Here is a 21,923-nt window from a genome sequence, read left to right on the forward strand (position 1 = left end):
TCGCTCTTTGTGTGCATGGTGTTCATGTAGGGATACTTACTGTTGAGTTGAGTGGCTCAAAGAATACCTGGAGTAAGATTTTGGCAGAAACCAATTCTGGAATGGCAAAAGTTTCTGGCTTCATTTATACCTGTATGTAACAGAGTATATGTACTAGAATTAATTTTTCCTCAATACCTATCTGAGTTGGTATGAGAAGTTATTTCCTTAATCTGTTGAAGTTATTTTGGCTTATTTAAATATTGGCTTGTTAATTCAAGAAGTCAAATTCATTTTTACATTTAGATTCATGTTTCTTTTTCTGGTTTCTGATAGGCTAAAATTACTTTATTTGTAAAAATCTATTACAAAATTAATTGACTTAAAAATTGGGAGTTTTTTGGGGCACCTGGGCGGCTCAGTCAGTTGGGTGTCTGACTCTTGATTTTGGCTCACGTCATGATCTCATGGTTTGTGGGATTGAGCCCTACGTCAGGTTCTGAGCTGACAGTGCAGAGCCTGCTTGGAATTCTCTCTCTTTCTGTCTCAATGAATAAACCTTTAAAATAAACTTTTAAAAATGGGAGTTTTTTGGTTTTTTTTTGAACAATGTCCTACTTTAAACATTTAAAAAACATTTTTTTTTAATGTTTATTTTTGAGAGAGAGAGCCAGAGCATGAACAGGAGAGGGGCCGAGAGAGAGAGAGACAGACAGACAGACAGACAGACAGAATCCAAAGCAGGCTCCAGGCTCTGAGCTGTCAACACAGAGCCCAACTCAGGGCTCAAACCCACGAACTGTGAGATCACGACCTGAGCCAAAGGTGGATGCTCAACTGACTGAGCCACCAAGGCGCCCTGAACAATGTCCTACTTAAATAAGAGTGCTGTGATTTCACATCTAGGACCTCAGCCATGTGGCCTCTGGGGAGTCGGTGGATGAAGATGTTCCTCCTCCGTCTGTGTCCTTACCAAAGCTGGCAGCTCTTCTCCGGGTGTTCAGTACTGTAGTGAGGAGCATTGGGGAACGCTTCAGCCCAATTAGAGGTCCTCCAATTACTGAGGCATATGTAACAGATGTAAGTGTCTTTAGGACTTTTAAGTATCATTCAAAAATAAAATGGTTGTGTATTGTAAATGTTTCTCTTTAACTTGTGAACTGTGTTATTAACTCTTCATTTATTTAGTATGTAGGTACATATGTGGCTGCTTTCTTAAATCACCAGGAAAGTAGGGAATCCTGTTGTATCCCTCTTCTTTCCCCACCCCCATATGAGACGAAGGCTACACTGCATTTTAAAATGTGCAAAGTTTTATCTCATGAGATCCTTCATAAATGCATTATTCTTGTTCTTTTAATATTCTTTTAAAATCTTTCATAAAATTAATAATTTTGCTTTTCAACTACTGAGTTTAGTTTTTCAGCATAATAAGAATAGTACATTACAGAGAAATCCTCAAAAAGTAATTTTTTCTGAGCATGGCAGAATGAAACAACTTGATAGCCTGACATCAAAGGTTATAAAGTTATAAGAAGTTAAATACATAGTAGTGTGAGATCAGTTATAAGAGGCAGTGTGATTGCCCCTCTTCACCAGCCCCAAACGTGAGCTGCACTGTATTAGTCTAGGGAGTGGCTCTGTCTGATAGAAATGAGAAGGGAAACTGTCACTGGCTGTGCTTGAATAAGAAGGGAGAAACATGCATGGTGTAGTCATAAAAGGTTAAATGATTAAAATTTTATTGTTAGGATAAAACTCTCATGTTTATTTACTTCTGTTGAATACGTTGCTAGATAAAATAGGATATTAATTGTATATGTAATTTTTGGTAAGTTAATTGTGTATTTGAGCAGAAATGTCAGATCTTGAAGATAATTAAAACCAGCATTTTGATAGTTTAAACCTGAACAAGATGATTTAATATCTTCAGGCTTGATTGTTAGTGTTGAAATAAGGGCAATAAACTCAGATATATAACAAAAGGATAGAACAGTCCTTTCCCAGGGTAGTTATATATTTAATATATTCTTTTATGAAGGTCTTTTATGAAGGTCTTCTAGGCCTTTTTAACCTATAGGTTGAAGCCTGGATGTAGTGATTATTGAATATTACAGAAAAATATACTGTGTCAATTTGTTGGCTTTTTCTTAACTTACTTTTATTAGAAATTTAGTACATTAATAGTGATGCTTATTGTTTAGTGGGGTTTTTGGTTGGAAGTTACATGATTTTCATAATCCTCAAATAGGTATTGTATGTTATGAATGAGAGTTTTGTTTCCAAAGAGGCCATCAGTACATGAACTTTCATAAGCTAAGGTGACTAGGATGTTTAGTTTTAAAAGATTGATTACCAAAAGCCTAAGTGCTTTAATGGAGAAAGATTACTTTCATGGCTGGTTTATTCCCATGTTAATACTGTTACTGTTCTCAGTACTGGTGTATTTCATGAATATAAAAATTCTGAGCTTCAGCCATTTGGTCACTTTAGGTGGGGGAGGGAGGGTGATAGAAATTGGGTATGAAAGAAATAGAGGATGGCAAATTCCATTTTCTGTCACAGTAGTACTTTAGAATTTTTTAGGCAAGATCATTGTGTGTATTTTACTAAAGATACCCTTGTTATTCAGCCACTGAGAGCTAGAATATTAAGAGACTACTGACAAGGCAGGCAGTTAATTTTCAGTTCAAACTGCATTAAATAGAAACTATTTTTTTTTACTCTGTGGAAGCATGTGAATTTTTTTAAAAAGCTGCTTGTTCTCCCCATTTGCAGGTTCTGTACAGAGTAATGAGATGTGTGACGGCTGCAAACCAAGTGTTTTTTTCTGAGGCTGTGTTGACAGCTGCTAATGAGTGTGTTGGTGTTTTGCTCGGCAGCTTGGATCCTAGCATGACTATACATTGTGACATGGTCATTACATATGGATTAGATCAACTGGAGAATTGCCAGACATGCGGTACAGATTATATCATCTCAGTCTTGAATTTACTCACATTGGTATGTGAATTCTTGTTTGTTGCTTTTTAATATGTTTGTTCATTCAGGCCCTTAAATTAGTGTAGAAGTGAAGGCCTTGGTTGTTGTTCTTTTAAGAGTGCGTTAATTAGTCGTATTTACATAATCTAGTTTGCTTTTGCTCTGTTATCTGTTTACTTTTAGTGTTTGATCTTAATATAGCTTTTTTCCCTGTCTCTCTTTTTTTGGATGAAACATTGTCCTTCACATAAGACTATCGAGTACACATGATAAATACTGTATCGGTACTTGATAGCTGTTTTGAAAGACCTTGTTCTGTTTTGTTTCCCAAATCAAACTTGTTTTATAGTGTTTATTCTTTCCTTAACCATAAATATTTCCCCTCCTCTCCGTCTTTTATTATGGACATTTTGAAGGGTATTAAAAAAATAGAATAGCATAATGAATCTTTGTATTATTTCTATAATTAGAAACACATGGTCCATCTGGTTTCCTCTAGGCCTCTGACTCTCTGTCTTCCTTGCTGTGCTTCCATCCCCAACTGAATTGTTTTAAAGCAAATTGTAGCTGATATTCTGCTGAATATTTCTGCCAATTGCCAATGTAAAAAAATGCCCATATTTAAGTGTAGATACATGTATCCTATTTAAGTGTCTCAACATTTAAATGTTACAATGTTAAGGACTTAAAATATAGTTTAGATATATTACTTTTTTAATTAATATTTTTCAGAATAGTTTTTAAGGTTTTAGAGAAAAATTGAGCGTTAAGTACAGAGTTCCCATACTCTCTACCACAATAGTTCCCCTCATTATTAACTAATCTTGTTTAGTGATACATTTATTACAATTGATGAACCAAATTGACAGGTTATTAAGTGAGGTCCATAGTTTACCTTAGGGTTCACTCTTTGGATTATACATTCTAAGGTTTTGACAAATGAATAATGCCACCATTATAGTATCATACTAAATGGTTTTCCTGCCTACAGATCCCTTGTACTCTACCAATTCATCCCTCCCGAATCCTGGTAACCACTGATATTTTTACTGTATACATAGTTTAGCCTTTTCCACGAGGTCTTATCATTGGAATCAGTGTGTAGCTGTTTCAGATTGGCTTCTTTCTGTTAGCATTTTGCATTTAAAAATGGTTTCTTGTCCTTTTGTGTCTTGATAGCTCACTTCTTTTTGTTTTATTCTTTTAGATTGTTGAACAGATAAATACAAAACTGCCATCGTCATTTGTAGAAAAACTGTTTATACCATCATCTAAACTACTATTTTTGCGTTATCATAAAGAAAAGGAGGTAAGTGATGACCTGATAAGAACTTCTGGTAACTTAGGTCATTGAAGAGTTGACCTAAGTTGCCTATTAGGCTACATAAATGAAATTGAGTGAACTAAATACTGGATTTAAAATACAATGATTACAATGATGCCTTTAACTTAGTATTTGTTGATTGTCAGACTGATGGGCAGCTATTTTTTTCATATTTCCGTAATTTGTTTTTATCAAGTTTTATTAAAATTTCATAAAACAAGCAGCTATCTTTTTAAAGTTATAAGTTCAGAAGTACTGTGTATGTCATAAATTTAACTATTAGCTTTTCAGCTGACTCCCAGTCAGAACCGCAACAGATTTTCCAAGTAGTTGTTGAAAAACCAATTTTAACAAATTGCTCTTTTTGTGTGTGTTTTGATACTTTTATGAACTCTTAATTTAGAGGACCCTTTCTCTCTAATAAGGTTTTGAAAATGTTTAAAATTTATTTAGTTTGAGAGAGCATGCATGAGCGCATGCCATGCACGTATGTTTGGGGAAGGGCAGAGAGAGAGAGAGAGAGAGAGAGAGAGAATCCCAAGCTGGCTCTGCACCATCAGCGCAGAGCCCGACACAGGGCGGGAGCCCACCCTCTGAGCTGAAGTCAAGAGTTGGACGCTTAACTGACTAAACCACCCAGGCGCCTCTGAAAATTTTTATAAACTTTTTGATGCATGTAGGTTCCTTAAGGTTGGATTTTTAAAGAAATTAAGGTCTCTGATGTTCTGGAAAGTGAATTTCTTGGTCTTCAAATTGATTTGTATCATCACATTAGGCAGCTAGTAATTTTATTTTCCATTTAGTTATCACTCTCCTGCATTCTCTTTTGAAGGTTGTTGCAGTAGCCCATGCTGTTTATCAAGCAGTGCTTAGCCTGAAGAACATTCCTGTTTTGGAGACTGCCTATAAATTAATTCTGGGGGAAATGACTTGTGCCCTAAACAATCTGCTACATAGTCTACAACTTCCTGATGCCTGTTCTGAAATAAAACACGAGGCTTTTAAAAATCATGTATTCAATGTAGACAATGCCAAATTTGTAGTTATATTTGACCTCAGTGCCCTGACTACAATTGGAAATGCCAAAAACTCGCTAATTGGGGTGAGTCTTTACTTGTAGTGGCTTTGTTTTAATCTCATTTAAGTCTCTTGTCATTGCATGTTTATTTCATTTACTGTTATCATGTCGGTGTGTCTCTGGAGTCAGTGTAGAACAAAGTGCCATATTTAGGACATGCCTGGATAATTAAAATTGACAGGAATATTTTCTTGTCGTTAGATTTCGTTTTCTTCTTCCTTTCCTTGACAGCCTTTGAAAAGATTTTTTTCACATTTGTTTTATTTTTAGGAAAATGTCTTTTATGAATTTCTGTTGACTCTAGCTTACCTATAAAAAATTTGTCAACATTTTCTACAGCTCAAATTTCTGTAGTTCTTTTAATACACAGCTCCTTCTTCCCTGCTTTACTCCTTCTGTTCACTAAAGCTAGTGCTTACAGATGGTTTAACTTTTTGACTGCCTACTTTTCTCTAGGAATACTCATATATTCTTTCTTTTGGGGAAAAGAATAAAGATAACTTTCCTTTAAGAAATTTGAAGTGACCTTGCTTTTTTTATAATTATTGCTGATATGTATATTTTCCCCTTCTGTTAGACCTTGAGGGATTGAAAAACATTGCTTCTAATAAAAAATAATAGGATATAATTAAGAGATAAAGTTTCCTAAGAGGGAAGAGAGGGAAAAGCCAACATTGGATGTTTATACTTGCATGCTCTCGTGACCAGATTGCCTTGTGTCGCTCCGCGTGTAGCTCCTCTTTTCACTGCTCCTTACGGCAGATGTTGGAAGGAGACAGTAAACTCTACTCGGACCCTAACCTTTCATTGTTGAGCACTTCTTACTGTATATAGATTTGAGGAGGTTTTTGTCTTGCACTCTGGAAACAGTATGGGGAAGGGACAGTCAGGTGGAATGGAGTATGTTGGCCGTGGAAGGAAAAGGGAAAGATGGAAAAGGCTTAGAGTGGTACCTTAGGAGGTACCTTTTTTCTCATTGGACAGGGCACCTTGCCATTTGCAGCAGATGGAAAATTGAGGAGAGGCAGTCTAGTCTAGTATGCTAAAGGGGACCGAGTGCTTTGTTTAGATCAGGAATTAGTAGACTTTGGCCCGTGAGCCAAGTACAGCTCAATACCTATTTTTGTTTTTCTTTTTAAAAAACAATGTTCATTGACATTTAATTCACATACCACTTAACATTCCCACTTAAATTCACATTCCCACTTAAATTCAAGGATTTATAGTATGTATAAAAATAGCATAGTATTGTATGTATATATATACTATATTTACTGTAGTAAATGTGGTATGTAGTAAATATGGTATGTAGAAAAAGTTTCTGTAAGGAAACTTTTCTGGAAACAGCCACTCTGATTTATGTTTTTGTCCATGGCTGTTTTCTCACCGCCCTGGCAGAGTTGAAGAGGTGACCATTGTAACAGAGGTATCACCTGACCTGCAAAGTCTAAAATACTTACTTTCTTCACAAAAAGTGAATGCTGACCCCAGGTTTAATGCACTAGATTGTTTCTGGATTTAAATCTGTGGTTTTAGACTTTAAAAATGTGTGCACATATTTTGAAGGACAGCGTGTCTTGGAGAAAACAAACATTTACTCTCTTTTTACGTCATCAGATGTGGGCACTGTCTCCAACTGTCTTTGCCCTCCTGAGTAAGAATCTGATGATTGTGCACGGTGACTTGGCTGTTCACTTCCCTGCCATTCAGTATGCAGTGCTCTACACGTTGTATTCTCATTGTACCAGGTACTGTGCTGTACGGATACTTAAAATAATTTCTTTTTAATTTTTATGAGGGAAGATGGGCACTTGAAAGTGTTGACTTTGGAACTGCTTTTTTTAAAAAAATGAGAGATGAAAGATGATTTTTCTTTTGTCTTCCAGGCACGATCACTTTATATCTAGTAGTCTTAGTTCTTCGTCCCCGTCTTTGTTTGATGGAGCTGTGATTAGTACTGTAACTACAGCTACAAAAAAACATTTCTCAATTATATTAAATCTCCTGGGAATATTGCTTAAGAAAGATAATCTTAACCAGGACACAAGGTAACTAAGTGCTAATTTCATAATATGAGGTGTTCTTAACTTTCATTAACTTAGCTACATAATTTGAGGATAAGAAATCCAGCCTTAAGGCAGTGGGGTAGAGCAGCCTCTTCGTTACGACACACTTGAAAATACAGCTTTATTATTTAATCCAGGATTTCTTGTTCTTTCCTGAAAGAATTGAATGAAACCTCCCTGCCTGCAGTTGTGTAGAAGAATGTACCTATACAGATTTTTTATATTCTGTGCTACACCTTCTGGTTTGGGGAGATTTTCTTAAAAGGCATTCAACTTTTTGACAAAGGAATTTCTATAGTTTGAATTTTTGTTTTCTGTTGCTTGAGATAGTTAAAAAGCCAAAAGCAAACCAATGTAAGAAGAATAGATTATTTTAAAGCTTTTCTTTCTCTCTTTCTCTCTTTCTCTCTTTCTCTTTAATGTAAAATCAGTTGTATATTTTGTGTTTCAGGAAACTGTTAATGACGTGGGCTTTGGAAGTGGCTGTTTTAATGAAGAAGTCTGAAACATATGCACCTTTATTCTCTCTTCCATCTTTCCATAAATTTTGTAAAGGCCTTTTAGCCAACAGTAAGATTCTGTGATTTTTAAAGATTTTGTTAATCTACACTTGAAAGGGGTCTTTAGTAAAATGAGAGAAAGATAGTCACTTGAACATTTTCATAACATGAAATGTATAATTCCCATCTCGGGGCAGATGCATAATCTGTCTTAGCTTTTGTTATTTTTTTTAATGTTTGTTTATTTTTGAGAGAGAGAGAGAGAGAGAGAGAGAGGCAGTGTGTGCATGCGTGCATGTGGGCAGGGAGGGACAGAGAGCGAGAGAGACATAGAATTGGAAGGAGACTCTCGGCCCCAAGCTGTCAGCACAGAGCCTGACGCAGGGCTTGAACACACAAACTGTGAGATCATGACCTGAGCCAAAGTCGGAACCTTAACCGACTGAGCCAGCCAGGTGCCCCAAATTTTGGTATTCTTAATACATGAAAAATAAATTGTTTTTAAGTGGTTGTCACATTTTTAATCTTACAAAAATATTTATACATTCCATATACTTTTGAAATTTCCTTCAGAAAAAGGTTTGGGTGAAGACTAGTAACTTTAAGTGGGTTTTATTGAACGTATCGTTTTCCCAGCTGTTACTGCCAGTGATGGTTCTAGGCAGGAGCAGTGCCTAGTCCGTAGTGTGGGTGCTCACTATTTGTTGAACGAGTGAGTGTGTTCAGGAAGTTATGATGTAATGGCATGTGATTTCTTGTGGCAAACTGAAAGTATCTTTTAATTCCTGTTAATAGCTCTTGTTGAAGACATGAATATCTGTCTGCAAGCCTGCAGCAGTCTACATGCTTTGTCGTCTTCCTTGCCAGATGATCTTCTACAGCGGTATGGACTAAAGCTTCTATCTTCTGACCCTGGTCCTAGTACCTTGGAACTGTTGCTGCACTTCTTTCTGTTACCTGTTTGGTTTTTTTGTAGGTGTGTTGATGTTTGCCGTGTTCAGCTTGTCCACAGTGGAACTCGCATTCGACAAGCATTTGGAAAGCTGTTGAAGTCAATTCCTTTAGATGTTGTCTTGAGGTATAACAGTTGTGTTAGAACAAACACATCCCTTCCCACTATGTTTTAACTGCCTAGTAGTCCTTCAGTTTAAGAAACGACAAATTGCCTATTAGTGAATCAGTGTCACATCTTGTGTGGCACTTCTCAGTGACTGAAGACATGTCAAAGGATCAAATTGTCCAGGTCTAGAAGAAAGAAACAAAGTTTAATATTTTTTATAAACTTAGAAGCTTATGGTAATAAGTACCGAATAATTTATATAATAGGGTGCCAAAATGTGTTTCTTAGTAGTTGAGTTACTTGAAAAACTCAACTGTAATCTTTATTTTTTACTAGGTTGATTTTGAAACTGTAATATTTCAGTGTCTGTTTTGAAGTCTGTTTTATTTTTTTACTTCTGCATTTAGTTGGCAAGGAAATAGCCCGTTTACAGTATGAACTAGCCTGTTCACTAAAACATTTTGTGTAACAGTGACTTTATTTTCTGTCTACAGCAATAACAATCACACAGAAATTCAAGAAATTTCTTTAGCATTAAGAAGTCACATGAGTAAAGCACCGAGTAACACATTCCACCCACAAGATTTCTCTGATGTTATTAGTTTTATTTTATATGGGAATTCTCATAGAACAGGGTAAGATTTTCTTTGACTCTTTCATCTGGGAAAAGCAACTTAAATGTCCTTGAATATCTTGACCCTACACCCATTTTTGGAGAGAATATGTCAGGAGTGGCAGAATAGAAAGTGATATCTTCTCAAATGGGTTATTTTAGTTTCCAGCAGTAGGAAGAATTGCTTCGAAGATAGCATCTGAAGAAACAAAAATGGGCTTTAAAATTGAGTGATGAAATATGTTTGACAGTTAACTATTCTGACTGAGTCATTAATGCTTGAGGAGAGGCCTGGGGACATAGTCATTCTGCAGGTGCTGAGTTGCAGTGAATGTTTTATCCTGATAGCCAAATTCTCATGGGCCATTTACCGTAATAATCCTTCCACATCGTACCCCATCCTGTTTTAACTGTAAAAGACCTCCTCAGCATGAAAGGTAGGGATATAATGCTTCTCAGTGTTAAGGGTTTTGCCTTTTGAACTAGGAAAAATTGTAGTCCCCTACGCCTGTTCCCCTTGCAAATTTTTTTATTTTTTATTTTTTTTTATTTAATGAAGTTGTCATTGTCTGTTAAATATGAAACTACTTTTCCCAGGAAGGACAATTGGTTAGAAAGATTGTTCTATAGCTGCCAGAGACTGGATAAGCGTGACCAATCAACAATTCCCCGAAATCTTCTAAAGACAGATGCCGTCCTTTGGCAGTGGGCTATTTGGGAAGCAGCACAGTTCACTGTGCTTTCTAAGTTGAGAACCCCACTGGGCAGAGCTCAGGATACGTTCCAGACAATTGAAGGTAAGTGGCTTTGTGCTTTTTCAAACTTGGTGATAGAAGTACCTTTAAACCCTATGTTAAGAAATGATGGGGGCTCCTGGGTGGCTCAGTCAGTTAAGTGTCATAGGCTTGATAGCGGATCTGGTCATGATCTCATGGTTTGTGGGACCAGGCCCCTCTTTGCACTCTGTACTTGTAGCGTGGAGCCTACTTTGGATTCTCTCTCTCCCTCTCTTTCTGCCCTTCCCACTTGCGTGTGCTCGCTCGCGCTCTCTCTCTCTCTCTCTCTCTCTCTCTCTCTCTCTCTCTCAAAATAAATAGCCTTTAAAAACAAAAGGGTTTCTTATCTTTGTTCAGAGATTTGAGGTTATATGCTTTTTTTATTCCTCAATAATTGATCAGTCTTTCAGATAATATTTGCTAAAATAACCTTTCATTGAATAATTGTGTTGACAACAGCATGGATGTCTTTTTTTGTTAAAAAAACTAGGGGATTTGTGTTAAAACGTTTTTCCCCCTAAAATAAAAGACCTTTAATGTTGTGAATTTTGTTTTTAAATGGTAGGTTAGAGAGGATGCTTGACAAATAGGAATTTGTGAAATTATCTCTAACTTCTAGAATCTTTAGAGATGTCTTTTAAATATGGAATTCTGTCTTTGCTTTAAGGTATCATTAGAAGTCTCGCGGCTCACACGTTAAACCCCGATCAAGATGTTAGTCAATGGACAACTGCAGACAATGATGAAGGCCACAGTAGCAACCAGCTTAGACTTGTTCTTCTTCTGCAGTATCTGGAAAATCTGGAGAAGTTAATGTATAATGCATATGAGGGGTGCGCTAACGCATTAACGTCACCTCCCAAGGTTGGTTCCAGTGGGTTGAGTGTTGCTTTGTAGCAGTTTCATGGTCAAGCCTGGCAGTGTGTGCAGAGCTGAAATCCCAGTAGTCTTGTGTATTTGAGACGTCTGTACCTAAAATTTTAACCAACCGTGAGCTCTTCTTTTTCTTTATTCTAAAGGTCATTAGGACTTTTTTCTATACCAATCGCCAAACTTGTCAAGACTGGCTGACGCGGATCCGACTCTCCATTATGAGGGTTGGGTTGTTGGCAGGCCAGCCTGCTGTGACAGTGAGGCATGGCTTTGACTTGCTTACAGAAATGAAGACAAATCTATCTCAGGTAAAGTGTATCTGGAGTTAATTTTAAATCTGTTGATTAGAAAAAGTTGAGTTTAATTCCTTGGTTGTGATTTAATCTATGAATGAAATAAGTTAAAATTTCTGTTCCAAGTCACTATTCATATTTTGTGCTTAGAACATGTCAAATGTTTAAGGGCTTGGAACTTTAAAGGTAGTTCTAAGAAACTTGTAGAAGAAATAGTTCTCGTAATCATTTTTAGTAACTATAATGTACAGGAGAGTGCAGGTAGTAGTTTTTTAATGTATGCAGAAGTGTATATAATAATGTTATAATGAATGGGAAGAGTGCTCGTTTATAAATGGGTTCAATAAACAATTGGAATCCAAAAATAACAAATGTTTCTTAATTCGATAATAGCAGTAGGCAATATTCAGACATAAAATTAATCATACTTTAGTTCATGGTTATTTATATTTGACTTTTGCTTTATATTTACTGCATATGTTACTCCTACAGATAGCACAGTTTAAATTTGGGTAACTTTTTTTTACTTTGTAAAGCCTGACACCATCTGCTGTTAAGCTTGTGTCAGTTACCTTTTGTAGCCACAGTATATGTGAAATTTCAAGAATTCTAAGCTAATAATGTAATGTTGTAAAAATAATTGTTAAATACACGTGCTTTTAAATGGGCTTCGGTTGTGAACAATGGTTGTAAATTTAGTAGATGCTTGAATTTTAATGGTATTGAGGTCTGTGGTTAATTGTTCTGAATGAACTTCCAGGGGAATGAATTGGAAGTAACCATCATGATGGTGGTAGAAGCTCTGTGTGAGCTGCATTGTCCTGAAGCCATACAGGGAATTGCTGTCTGGTCATCCTCCATTGCTGGCAAGAATCTTCTCTGGATTAATTCAGTGGCCCAGCAGGCAGAAGGGAGGTAAGTTGGAAGGTAGGAAATAGGTAATGGGATATCTTTACATTTAAACCCTCTGTATTCCTGGATAACATTGTAGTTAAATGTTAAAACAGCTTTGTTCAATTTCAGCAATTGAAACTCGCTGTGAATCACTTTACTAGGAGTCATCTTTAGTCTGTTCTTTAACAGCAAAACTTAGATGCCTTTCTTACTTACAGATTAGTAAGAAATCCTCCTTAAAATAAGATCTGCCAATTACTTGCGTCATAATTGATAACCTTTCTTGTCAGAGTCTGGTACAAACTGTCCTTCATGGCTAGAGGGCTTGCTCATTAGCCTTGTGCACTCATTCTCTAGGTAAATGAATATGTATTGCAGCAGACTGTGTATATTTATGTCCGTTTTCCCAAGTCTGGAAAATGTGGGAAAAATAGAAGAACTCATAATTACATCTGCTAGGGATAACTGTTAGTTTTGGTGTACGTGCCTCTGTAGTTCTTTTTTCTTTTATATACAGTCTTCTCCCCATGTTTCTCAGAAATGGCTGTGTTTCTGCTACTCACATCATTTTGTTTTTTCTATTCACTAACCTTTAAAAAAATATTTTGGCATGTTAAATATTCTACAATGTTATTTTTAATGACGCAGTTGTATTTTTTGTGAGTGCACCATAATTTAACTTTCCTTATTCTTGGACAGTAAGGTTGTTTCTGATGTTTTTTACTAATCTTAATGTACCATGGCACTTAATTCTTCATAGTAAGCTATAGCTTATAAATTTGTTTCTTTTCTTTGAATTCATTTCCTGCAAGTTGATTTACTAGAAGAAAGGCTACAGACCTTAAGGCTTATGATACATACTGTTGCAAAGTTATTGTACAGAAAAGAGATTCCATTTTATATCCTTAATGATAGAGTAACCCCTTCCCTTTGCTGTTGTGAATAGTGAGGGTCACTGAGAAACAACCCCCCTGCCACCATCATCAGTGAAGATAATTTGTTTTAATTTATGTTTTTAGTAATGATTAATATAACTTTCCCCTTAAGTTCTATTGACCATATGTGATTTTTAAAAACAAGAGATTTTGTCTTCGTGGCCTCTCATATTTTCCTATACTGATATGTCAAGTATAGGAAATCCTGCTATACTGATAGAGCAGGATTGTTGATGCGGTCTAATTTCTTGATTTATAATTTGTTTTTAATGTTTATGGTGTTTTTTCATACCTGGAAGTTTTAAATTACACCATTAGTATCTGTTACTTTATGAATTCTTTTTTAAAACTTGTTCTTCTACTTAGCCTTGGCATATAATGAGATCAGATACTTAATATTTTCTGTTATTTTATACTGCCTTTAAAAAAACTTTAATAGTGTGTACATTTATTTTCATTTGTTGTGAGGAAAAAATCTAATTTCGTGCACCCCACCCCACACAAAATAATTAATTCGTTATCTCTGCTCAGTTTGAGTGATTAATTTTTTTTTTTTAGTTTTTTTGGAAATGAAGTCTGTGGCTAATTTAAAAGTAAGGACTGTTTGAATTTGCATTGAAGGTTTGAGAAGGCCTCTGTGGAGTACCAGGAGCACCTGTGTGCCATGACAGGTGTCGATTGCTGCGTCTCCAGCTTTGACAAATCCGTTCTCACGTTGGCCAACGCTGGGCGAAACAGTGCCAGCCCCAAACATTCTCTGAATGGTGAGCGTCCAGGATTTAAATAAAAAGTCGTATACGCTCAGATAGTTTGTATTAATGATCCTGTTGTATAGTTTAGATTTCTCTGCTCATTAAAATATTTATAACTTCCCTGGATCTCTCTGTTTTATAAAATACATTTACTCAGGTGAATCCAGGAAAACTGTGCTATCCAAATCAACGGACTCTTCCCCTGAGGTTATAAATTATTTGGGAAATAAAGCTTGTGAGTGTTACATTTCCATTGCGGACTGGGCTGCCGTGCAGGACTGGCAGAATGCTATCCACGACCTGAAAAAGAGTACCAGCAGCACTTCTCTCAACCTAAAGGCTGATTTCAACTACATAAAGTAAGGACTGTTTTTCAGCTAAATAAATTTTCAGCAACCTTAAAGTCTGCCTCTGTGGCAGAAAAATATTAAGATTGGTACCATCTACTACTGCAGCATGTTTGAAGTTCTAGTAATACTGCTGTTCAAAAAATGACTACAACGAGAAACCAGCATTAGATGTGAGGAAGATACTCATACGGTGGAAAACAGACTTGTTAACTGTTGAAACGGTCATTTGATCTTCATTCTCAGAGCTTATGGTTTTAAAATCAAAAGGAGTGAAAGCAAATTTGTTACTGCTTTAGGAAGGGTCACGTTTGATGACTTTTCACGGTTGGTGGGCTCAAGCCCCACGTCAGGCTCTGTTCTGACAGCTTGGAGCCCGGAGCCTGCTTTGGATTCTGTGTCCCCCTCTCTGTCTACCCCTTCCCTGCTCATGCTCTGTCTCAAAAATAAGGAAACATTAGAAAAAAATGAACTTCTCAAAAATATTCTTGAGAGGACAGAGTTTATGAACATTTATAAAATCAGCTCCCTTTCTTTTCATCTCCATATTTCTCTGTGCATTTATTAATCCCTTAATTCAAAATGTAGGTACTGGGAGCCCCTGGCTGGCTGTGTCAGTAGAGCATGCAGTTCTTGATCTCAGGGTCATGAGTTCGAGTCCCATATTGGGTGTAGATATTATTTAAATAAATATTAAAATTAAAAAACAAAAACCAAAATATATGTACTGAATTTCTTAAATCAAAATTTGTGTACCCCCAAGAGGTTGGGACACAGGAGTCGTTAGCTGTCCTTCCCATTGTGGAGCTCAGCTTCTAGGGAGCAAATGGGTTAATGGGTAATTTTTCCATTGAGCATGTACTATGTGCCAGGCAATGGGGTGTAGCACCTCATGAGACATGAATTCCGACTCTTGAGGAGTTCCCTTCTAGAGGGACACACAGGCAGATAGACAAGGTTGGGAATGCCATCAGCATGACATTTGGGCGAAGACTTAAGGAAACAGATCTGATGAAAGAATAATGTGCTTTGAGTGTTCTGGAAATGGCCCAGAAAGTGGCCCAGAGGCCACTATTATTGAAGCAGAGTCAATAATAGGAGATCAGGATAGAGGGTAGATGGGGAACTGGGAGAAGGACTTTGACTCCCAGTAATATGGAAAATCTTAGGTGAGATTTGAACAGGAGAGGCATGTCGTGATTTGACTTAGTCATTCCCCCTGCTGTTGGGAAGAGACTGGAGGTGGACGACAGGGGTGGCAGCATGTAGACCATTTATCTGTGGGACAAAGGTGGAGGGAGGACAGACACTGTTAGTTGAAGCAGGAGCACACAGAACCAGGAGGTGTTTTTACGGTGTATATGAAACATGCGGAGGAGAGTAGTAAGCAGTTAAGAATTGGATTTGGAACAAAGGAGAAAAGTCTAAGCTGGAGAGTGATTTGGGGGTTCATTAGCATATAGGTGACAGTAAAAGACATTTTTTTTCTCTTCACACTTTATACTCCAGAGCCTTTGTAAGCCACGAAATCACAGATTAAGCTCTGGAGAAGGGTGAGTGAAAAGGAAAGAAGGCCAAGGTCAGAATCCTTACGAGCATCTTTGTTCCAGGAAGGGAGAGGAAGCCACCGATAAAAACAGAAAGACACTGAGGAGAGAAAAGTCCAAGATGGAGGAGAAGCAGACTGGAATAGTCAGTCTTGTCAGAAGCTCCAGAGATGACAAGCAAGAAGAGCTTTGTAGAGAGAGATCACGAGAAGCAGCTGGGTTGAGTAGTACTATTGAGTGGTGGAGAAAGTTGAAAATCGAAAGCTTTAGTTAGGTTACTTGGGTGGTGAGTTTTTCCTGAAGTCAAGGAGAGGAGGAGGCTGTGGCTGGAGGAGAATGTTGCGTAGTTACCTGAAATATTGGAGAGTTTTAGTGTTCTTTCAAGTTCACGGGAAAGAGTGACAGGAAAGCAGAGGTTTAAGAAACAGGATAAATAACATTGAAGGATCAACTGGGCTCTACTTTTTTTATGCCTCAAGGAGAGCAGCGGAAGTTGGATATAGACTGTTTTGGGAGTGGATAGATGGTGGATTAGAGGTAAGGGGAGAGGAAATGAAAGGGTAGAGGATAGATGGTTGGGCTTTTTGTTTTATGTCTTTTTTTTTTTTTTCGAGGAGTCCATCATTAGCTGACAGTGTGAGGGCATTGTAGAGTATAGTGGGGAGGGACACGGGAACCTGCCCCTGGAGAGGACTCAGATCCAGTAGTGGCCGGAATGATCAGGGTGCTGTCACCAAACCTCGACAGTTCTTCAGTTACAGCTTACGTGAGAAGCTGGCATTTACCTTAATCCAGGCTTGGAGCTTATACAGTAGAGGCAGGTGCAGTTATTGATGTCATATTTCCAGTGCTGGCTTCAAGCTGAGTTGTAAGGCAGGTGACACAGTGAGAGGGACAGGAAAAGATGAGAGATTAATAGAATAGAAAGAGATGAGAAACTAAGTCATCTTCTTGGTTGGAAATCAGCTGTAGTAGGAATGGGAACAGAGTGAGTGATCTGAAAGTAGCCGGAAGGAGCTAGGAGAAGGCCTCTCCTCACATGGATGCTGCAGGACTAAAGGGGTTTCAGAGGTGCCACCATTTTCAGATAAGGTGAGGAGATGGAAAGGAAGAATTCTCTGAAAGAAGAGAAACAGGTTCCGTGAGACACGTTGGAGAAGGGAGAGAGGGAGGATGGCCAGCAGTGAAAGGAGGCAGGACGAGGATGGAGTCCTGAGATAGTAGGATAGGAGCCCTCCAGGGGCTTAGGCTTTAGGTAGGGAATGGGGTCGCGTAGGGAACTGAGAAGTAGCTTGGGGAGAATCAGATGTTGCCATTGCCCTGCAGCGGTCTGTCAGTTTGTTGGATGGGCCCGGAGGATAACAGACTACAAAAAGAGGACAGGTGAGCGTGCTAAACTGAATGTCTATAGTTGTGGCTTTCCGGTTTGCCACTCCAATTTTAGTGCTAATTAAGTTGGTAGTCCCATCTTCAAAATAGAAATAAAATGATGGCCTGCGTAGAAGGAACTTCACCAAAAGAATGCTGTGTAACTGGGCTTTTTCCAGAATTTGTTCTGCCTTTCTTTTGAATGATTGCACAGGCTGGATAGGGTGTGATGTAAGCTAACTGATGTTTTAATTACAGATCACTAAGCAGTTTTGAATCTGGAGAATTTGTTGAATGTACTGAGCAGTTAGAATTGTTACCAGGAGAAAATGTCAATCTACTTGCTGGAGGATCAAAAGAGAAAATAGGTATTTGAGATAATAATCTTAAAATTAGGTATTTTATGGACAAGTTGCCCAAAATATTTGGCTTAGTATTTTACTGGAAAAACGGGAGGTTTTTGTACATTTATTTTGGGGCAGAGTCCCATGCGAAGGAACATATGTAGGGCTGTTTTACTTACATTTGATTTGGCAAATGGAAACAGTTTAATTAAAGTTAATCTAACTTAAAAAGACTGTCATAAGACTTGGAGATTTATCTGGCCACGTTTGAAAAAGTTCAGTGTTTAAGCTAAATATTTTTCTTAGCGTCTTAATGTGGTTCGTTAATTTCTTTACCCCAACTGGCACATTCTGTAAAATACTACACTAAAATTAGTATTGTGAGTACTTTGTGTGTTAGCATTGCTTTGCCGAATTCAGTAAGGTTTGCAAAATAGGTGTAGATTTGCCCCTTTAAAATGTAGCGTATGTTGGTTTATTGATTTTCGAACTTGGGAAATCAGCTGATTCGGGTGGGTGTGAGATGTAATTTGAATGCAGACTGTGACTTTTATATAGCTCTCAGAAATGCTTCATCATAGTGTTCAGCTGGCTGAGCTTAAATACGAAAGAATGTATTCATCAGTGATAAATTTTTAATACTGTTAAAATGTCTTATCATTCTTAACACGTTAAAAACAACTTAACAGAATTTATTTAACTTCTCTGTAGATATGAAAAAACTGCTTCCTAACATGTTAAGCCCAGATCCAAAGGAACTTCAGAAATCGATTGAGGTTCAGTTGTTGCGAAGTTCTGTTTGTTTGGCAACTGCTTTAAACCATATAGAACAAGACCAGAAGTGGCAGTCCATAACTGAGTAAGTTTAATCCGAAGGAGGTTAATGTGCGCTATGTGTACCATATGGTGAATGTACGTACTTGGCGATGAATCACTTAACAGTTCACTACAATGCTAGTTAGTCATGATAGCTTCGTTTTCCTTGTAGAAGTCGCGTGAAACGTGAGTGCCCCTTGCCAGCATATATAGAGGTTGAAACTAAATAAACTGTAGAAATCCGCAGAAGCATGTCTTGACTTGCTTGTGTCATTTTACTAAAGGGCAGACAGCTCTTCTTCCTTTCCCCTCTTTGGATGCCACTGTGGTAGCATCTTATCAAACTGCCTTATCTCTTCAGTGATTACCGGCTGGAAAATCTCATTTGTTAATTAACAGTATATATTTTGTTTCAGAAATGTGGTAAAGTACTTGAAGCAAACCTCCCGCATAGCTATTGGACCCCTGAGACTTTCTACTTTAACGGTTTCACAGTCTCTGCCAGTTCTAAGTACCTTACAGCTGTATTGCTCTTCTGCTCTGGAGAACACAGTTTCTAACAGACTTTCCACAGAGGTGTGTATGTGTGTATTTTTATCAGGATATTTTTGTGAACATTAATAGGCATTTGTGTAGAAAAAGATTTCTTTGAAAAAAATTTTTTTTTAATTTTTAAAATAGTATTTGTAGCATTTGTTGGACAAGGTAGTAAATACAGAAATCCAAAATGCCATTTTCAGGCACATTTTCATTTGAGAAGTGTATGAGGCAGACGGAGGAAGTAAAGATAGAGAGTTTTTTTTTTTTTTTTTAATTTTTTTTTTTCAACGTTTATTTATTTTTGGGACAGAGAGAGACAGAGCATGAACGGGCGAGGGGCAGAGAGAGAGGGAGACACAGAATCGGAAACAGGCTCCAGGCTCTGAGCCATCAGCCCAGAGCCCGACGCGGGGCTCGAACTCACGGACCACGAGATCGTGACCTGGCTGAAGTCGGACGCTTAACCGACTGCGCCACCCAGGCGCCCCAAAGATAGAGAGTTTTAAGGACAGCAAATTGCTTAATTTTTTCCTTTGCTTTGTTTGTTTGTTTTTGGAAGAAGAGAGTGTATGTAAATATATTTCCGTTTGACAGGTGTTACAAATTTTAGATTTGATTAGCGAAGATACCCGCAAGGTGCCTGGCTGGCTAGGTGGTAGAGCATGCAACTTTTGATCTCGGGGTCTTGAGTTCAAGCTCCATGTTGGATGAAGAACATACTTAAAAAAAAAAAAAAAAGACACCCCATCCTTCTCCCAGATAGGGGACAGTTTAACCAAAGATGGGCCCTTCCCAAGGGAATTAGAATCTTTGAAAATCTGCTAATAAAGTAGTAGTTTTATGTTTCTCTGTAATCTAACTTCTGTTTTATAGTTAATATGCTTGTGTTTATTTTTATAAAAATATGCTTTATTGATAAATTGGACTTGATTTTTTCTTTCTTTTTAAGGCAAAGCAAAGATGTATCTTAGACTGTCTCTTTTCTTCTTGTGATTAGAAGATAAAATGAAGAAAGGGGGGAGTTGAATAGACAAGTAGAGCTGAGTGGCTCGTTTAAGGGGATGCAGGTTAACTCGGTCTACAAACATGCATGGAGTCTGTTTGCCTTAAGTAGTTTTGGTTTTTCTCTGGCAGGATTGTCTTATTCCACTCTTCAGTGAAGCTCTGCGTTCATGTAAACAGCATGATGTGAGGCCGTGGATGCAGGCCTTAAGATATACCATGTACCAGAGTCAGTTGTTGGAGAAGATAAAAGGTAATTAGCTTGGATTTTTTAAATAGCTTTGATTGAGATATAATTTACACATTTGGCATGTACAGATCCATGAGTTTTGACAGATCTTTACCACCAGTTCGTTCAAGATCTAGAACACTCATATCACCGCAAAAAGTTTTTCTTATGCCTCTACCCAGTCGCCTCTCCCATGTGTCCTGTCCTGGGCAAGTGCTGATTTGTTTCCTGTCACTGTAGATTAGACCTGTCTTAACTAAAGTTTTGTATAAATGGGATCATACAACTCTGTTGTGTCTGGGTTCTTTTCGGCACTTTATTTTCAAGGTTCACCTGTGTTGCGTGTATCAGTAGTGTGATCCTTTGTGTTGTTGAGTAGTGACCATTTGATGGATGCACCATAATTTATCTGGTTCTTTGGATAGATCCTGGAGTTGTTTTAAAATGTGGGCTATTATGTGTAGAGCCGCAGTGAAATTCATGTACAGGTCTCTGGGTGGACATATATTTGTGTTTCTCTTGAGTAAATGCCTGTTAGTGAAATTGTTGGGTCGTAATGGTTCAACGTTAAAAATAAGTTGGCGAGTTCTTAGAACGTGTTTGTACATTTTACATTTCTTCTTGTGTCTCTATCTTTGGTGGTGTTGGTCTTTAATTTTAGTCACCTGGCACCAGTGTATAGTAGTATTTCATTGCGGTTTTGTTTGCATTTTCCTGATGATTAATGAGATTGAGCCTCTTCATTTGCATAGTGACCACTGTGTATCTTACTTTTTATTTTTATTTATTTATTTTTTAAATTTTTTTATATGAAATTTATTGGCAAATTGGTTTCCATACAACACCCAGTGCTCATCCCAAATGTATCTTACTTTTTAAAGTGTTTAAATCTTGTCCGTTTTTAGTCAAGTCATAAACTTGTTTATTTGTTCTGGATATGAATTCTTTGTCAGATATAATGGACTGTGGATGTTAAGTTTTAAACACTCCAAATGAGTTGACAATTAGTATTTGTATAAATATTAGTAGATCTCATTTTTAAGAAAGAAACGTCTCTTATGTTAAAAGGGTGTTAGCAATTTATTGCTTGAAAATGGAAAAGTTGCCAGAATTCTGTAGAATTGTAGTTGAAAATTGCGGTAGCTAAGATTACTGAATACATTTGAGTATTAAATTTCAGGGGGACCTGGGTGGCTCATTCAGTTAAGCTCCCAACTCTTGATTTTGGCTCAGGCCATGATCTCACGGTTTGTGAGATCAAGCCCCGTGTCAGGGCTCTACACTGACAGCACAAAGCTTGCTTGGGATTCTCTCTCTCCCTTTCTCTCTTTGCCTCCCCACTGGCACGCCCACGTGCGCTTTCTTTCTCGCCCTCTCTCAAAATAAATAAACATTAAAAAAAATAATAATTTCAAGTAAGGTAATGTTGGGGTGTGGACTCGCATTGCAGAGTGATTACTGGGAACTGTGACTCTCCTGGACTCTCAGTGCTGTATATATTTGGGTTGGATCGTTAGCCCAACTTTTGCAAATGGAAGGACCTTAGGGCAAGTCATTAAACTTCTGAGTCACATTCCCTTTCAGTTCTGGGTATTGCCTTGCTGA

The 21,923-nt window shown here is 37.6% G+C and overlaps 1 protein-coding gene across 4 annotated transcripts in view; it reads left to right on the plus strand.

The window, feature by feature from the left end:
• SMG1 (SMG1 nonsense mediated mRNA decay associated PI3K related kinase) overlaps positions 1–21,923 on the plus strand; it is a 139,888-nt gene that overhangs the window by 77,355 nt on the left and 40,610 nt on the right. For all 4 annotated transcript variants that reach the window (XM_045047987.1, XM_023246641.2, XM_023246642.2 and 1 more), the window contains 20 exons: positions 886–1,059; positions 2,758–2,982; positions 4,169–4,270; positions 5,118–5,387; positions 6,981–7,111; positions 7,250–7,411; positions 7,881–7,999; positions 8,725–8,812; positions 8,906–9,007; positions 9,484–9,624; positions 10,200–10,399; positions 11,046–11,242; positions 11,398–11,559; positions 12,305–12,459; positions 13,995–14,137; positions 14,283–14,484; positions 17,646–17,755; positions 18,443–18,590; positions 18,964–19,123; positions 20,222–20,342. In XM_045047987.1, coding sequence (XP_044903922.1) covers positions 886–1,059; positions 2,758–2,982; positions 4,169–4,270; positions 5,118–5,387; positions 6,981–7,111; positions 7,250–7,411; positions 7,881–7,999; positions 8,725–8,812; positions 8,906–9,007; positions 9,484–9,624; positions 10,200–10,399; positions 11,046–11,242; positions 11,398–11,559; positions 12,305–12,459; positions 13,995–14,137; positions 14,283–14,484; positions 17,646–17,755; positions 18,443–18,590; positions 18,964–19,123; positions 20,222–20,342 — 3,112 coding nt within the window. The remainder of the gene's footprint in view (positions 1–885; positions 1,060–2,757; positions 2,983–4,168; positions 4,271–5,117; positions 5,388–6,980; positions 7,112–7,249; positions 7,412–7,880; positions 8,000–8,724; positions 8,813–8,905; positions 9,008–9,483; positions 9,625–10,199; positions 10,400–11,045; positions 11,243–11,397; positions 11,560–12,304; positions 12,460–13,994; positions 14,138–14,282; positions 14,485–17,645; positions 17,756–18,442; positions 18,591–18,963; positions 19,124–20,221; positions 20,343–21,923) is intronic.

This window comes from Felis catus, chromosome E3, assembly GCF_018350175.1.
Source record: "Felis catus isolate Fca126 chromosome E3, F.catus_Fca126_mat1.0, whole genome shotgun sequence".
NCBI classification, from domain to species: Eukaryota; Metazoa; Chordata; class Mammalia; order Carnivora; family Felidae; genus Felis; species Felis catus.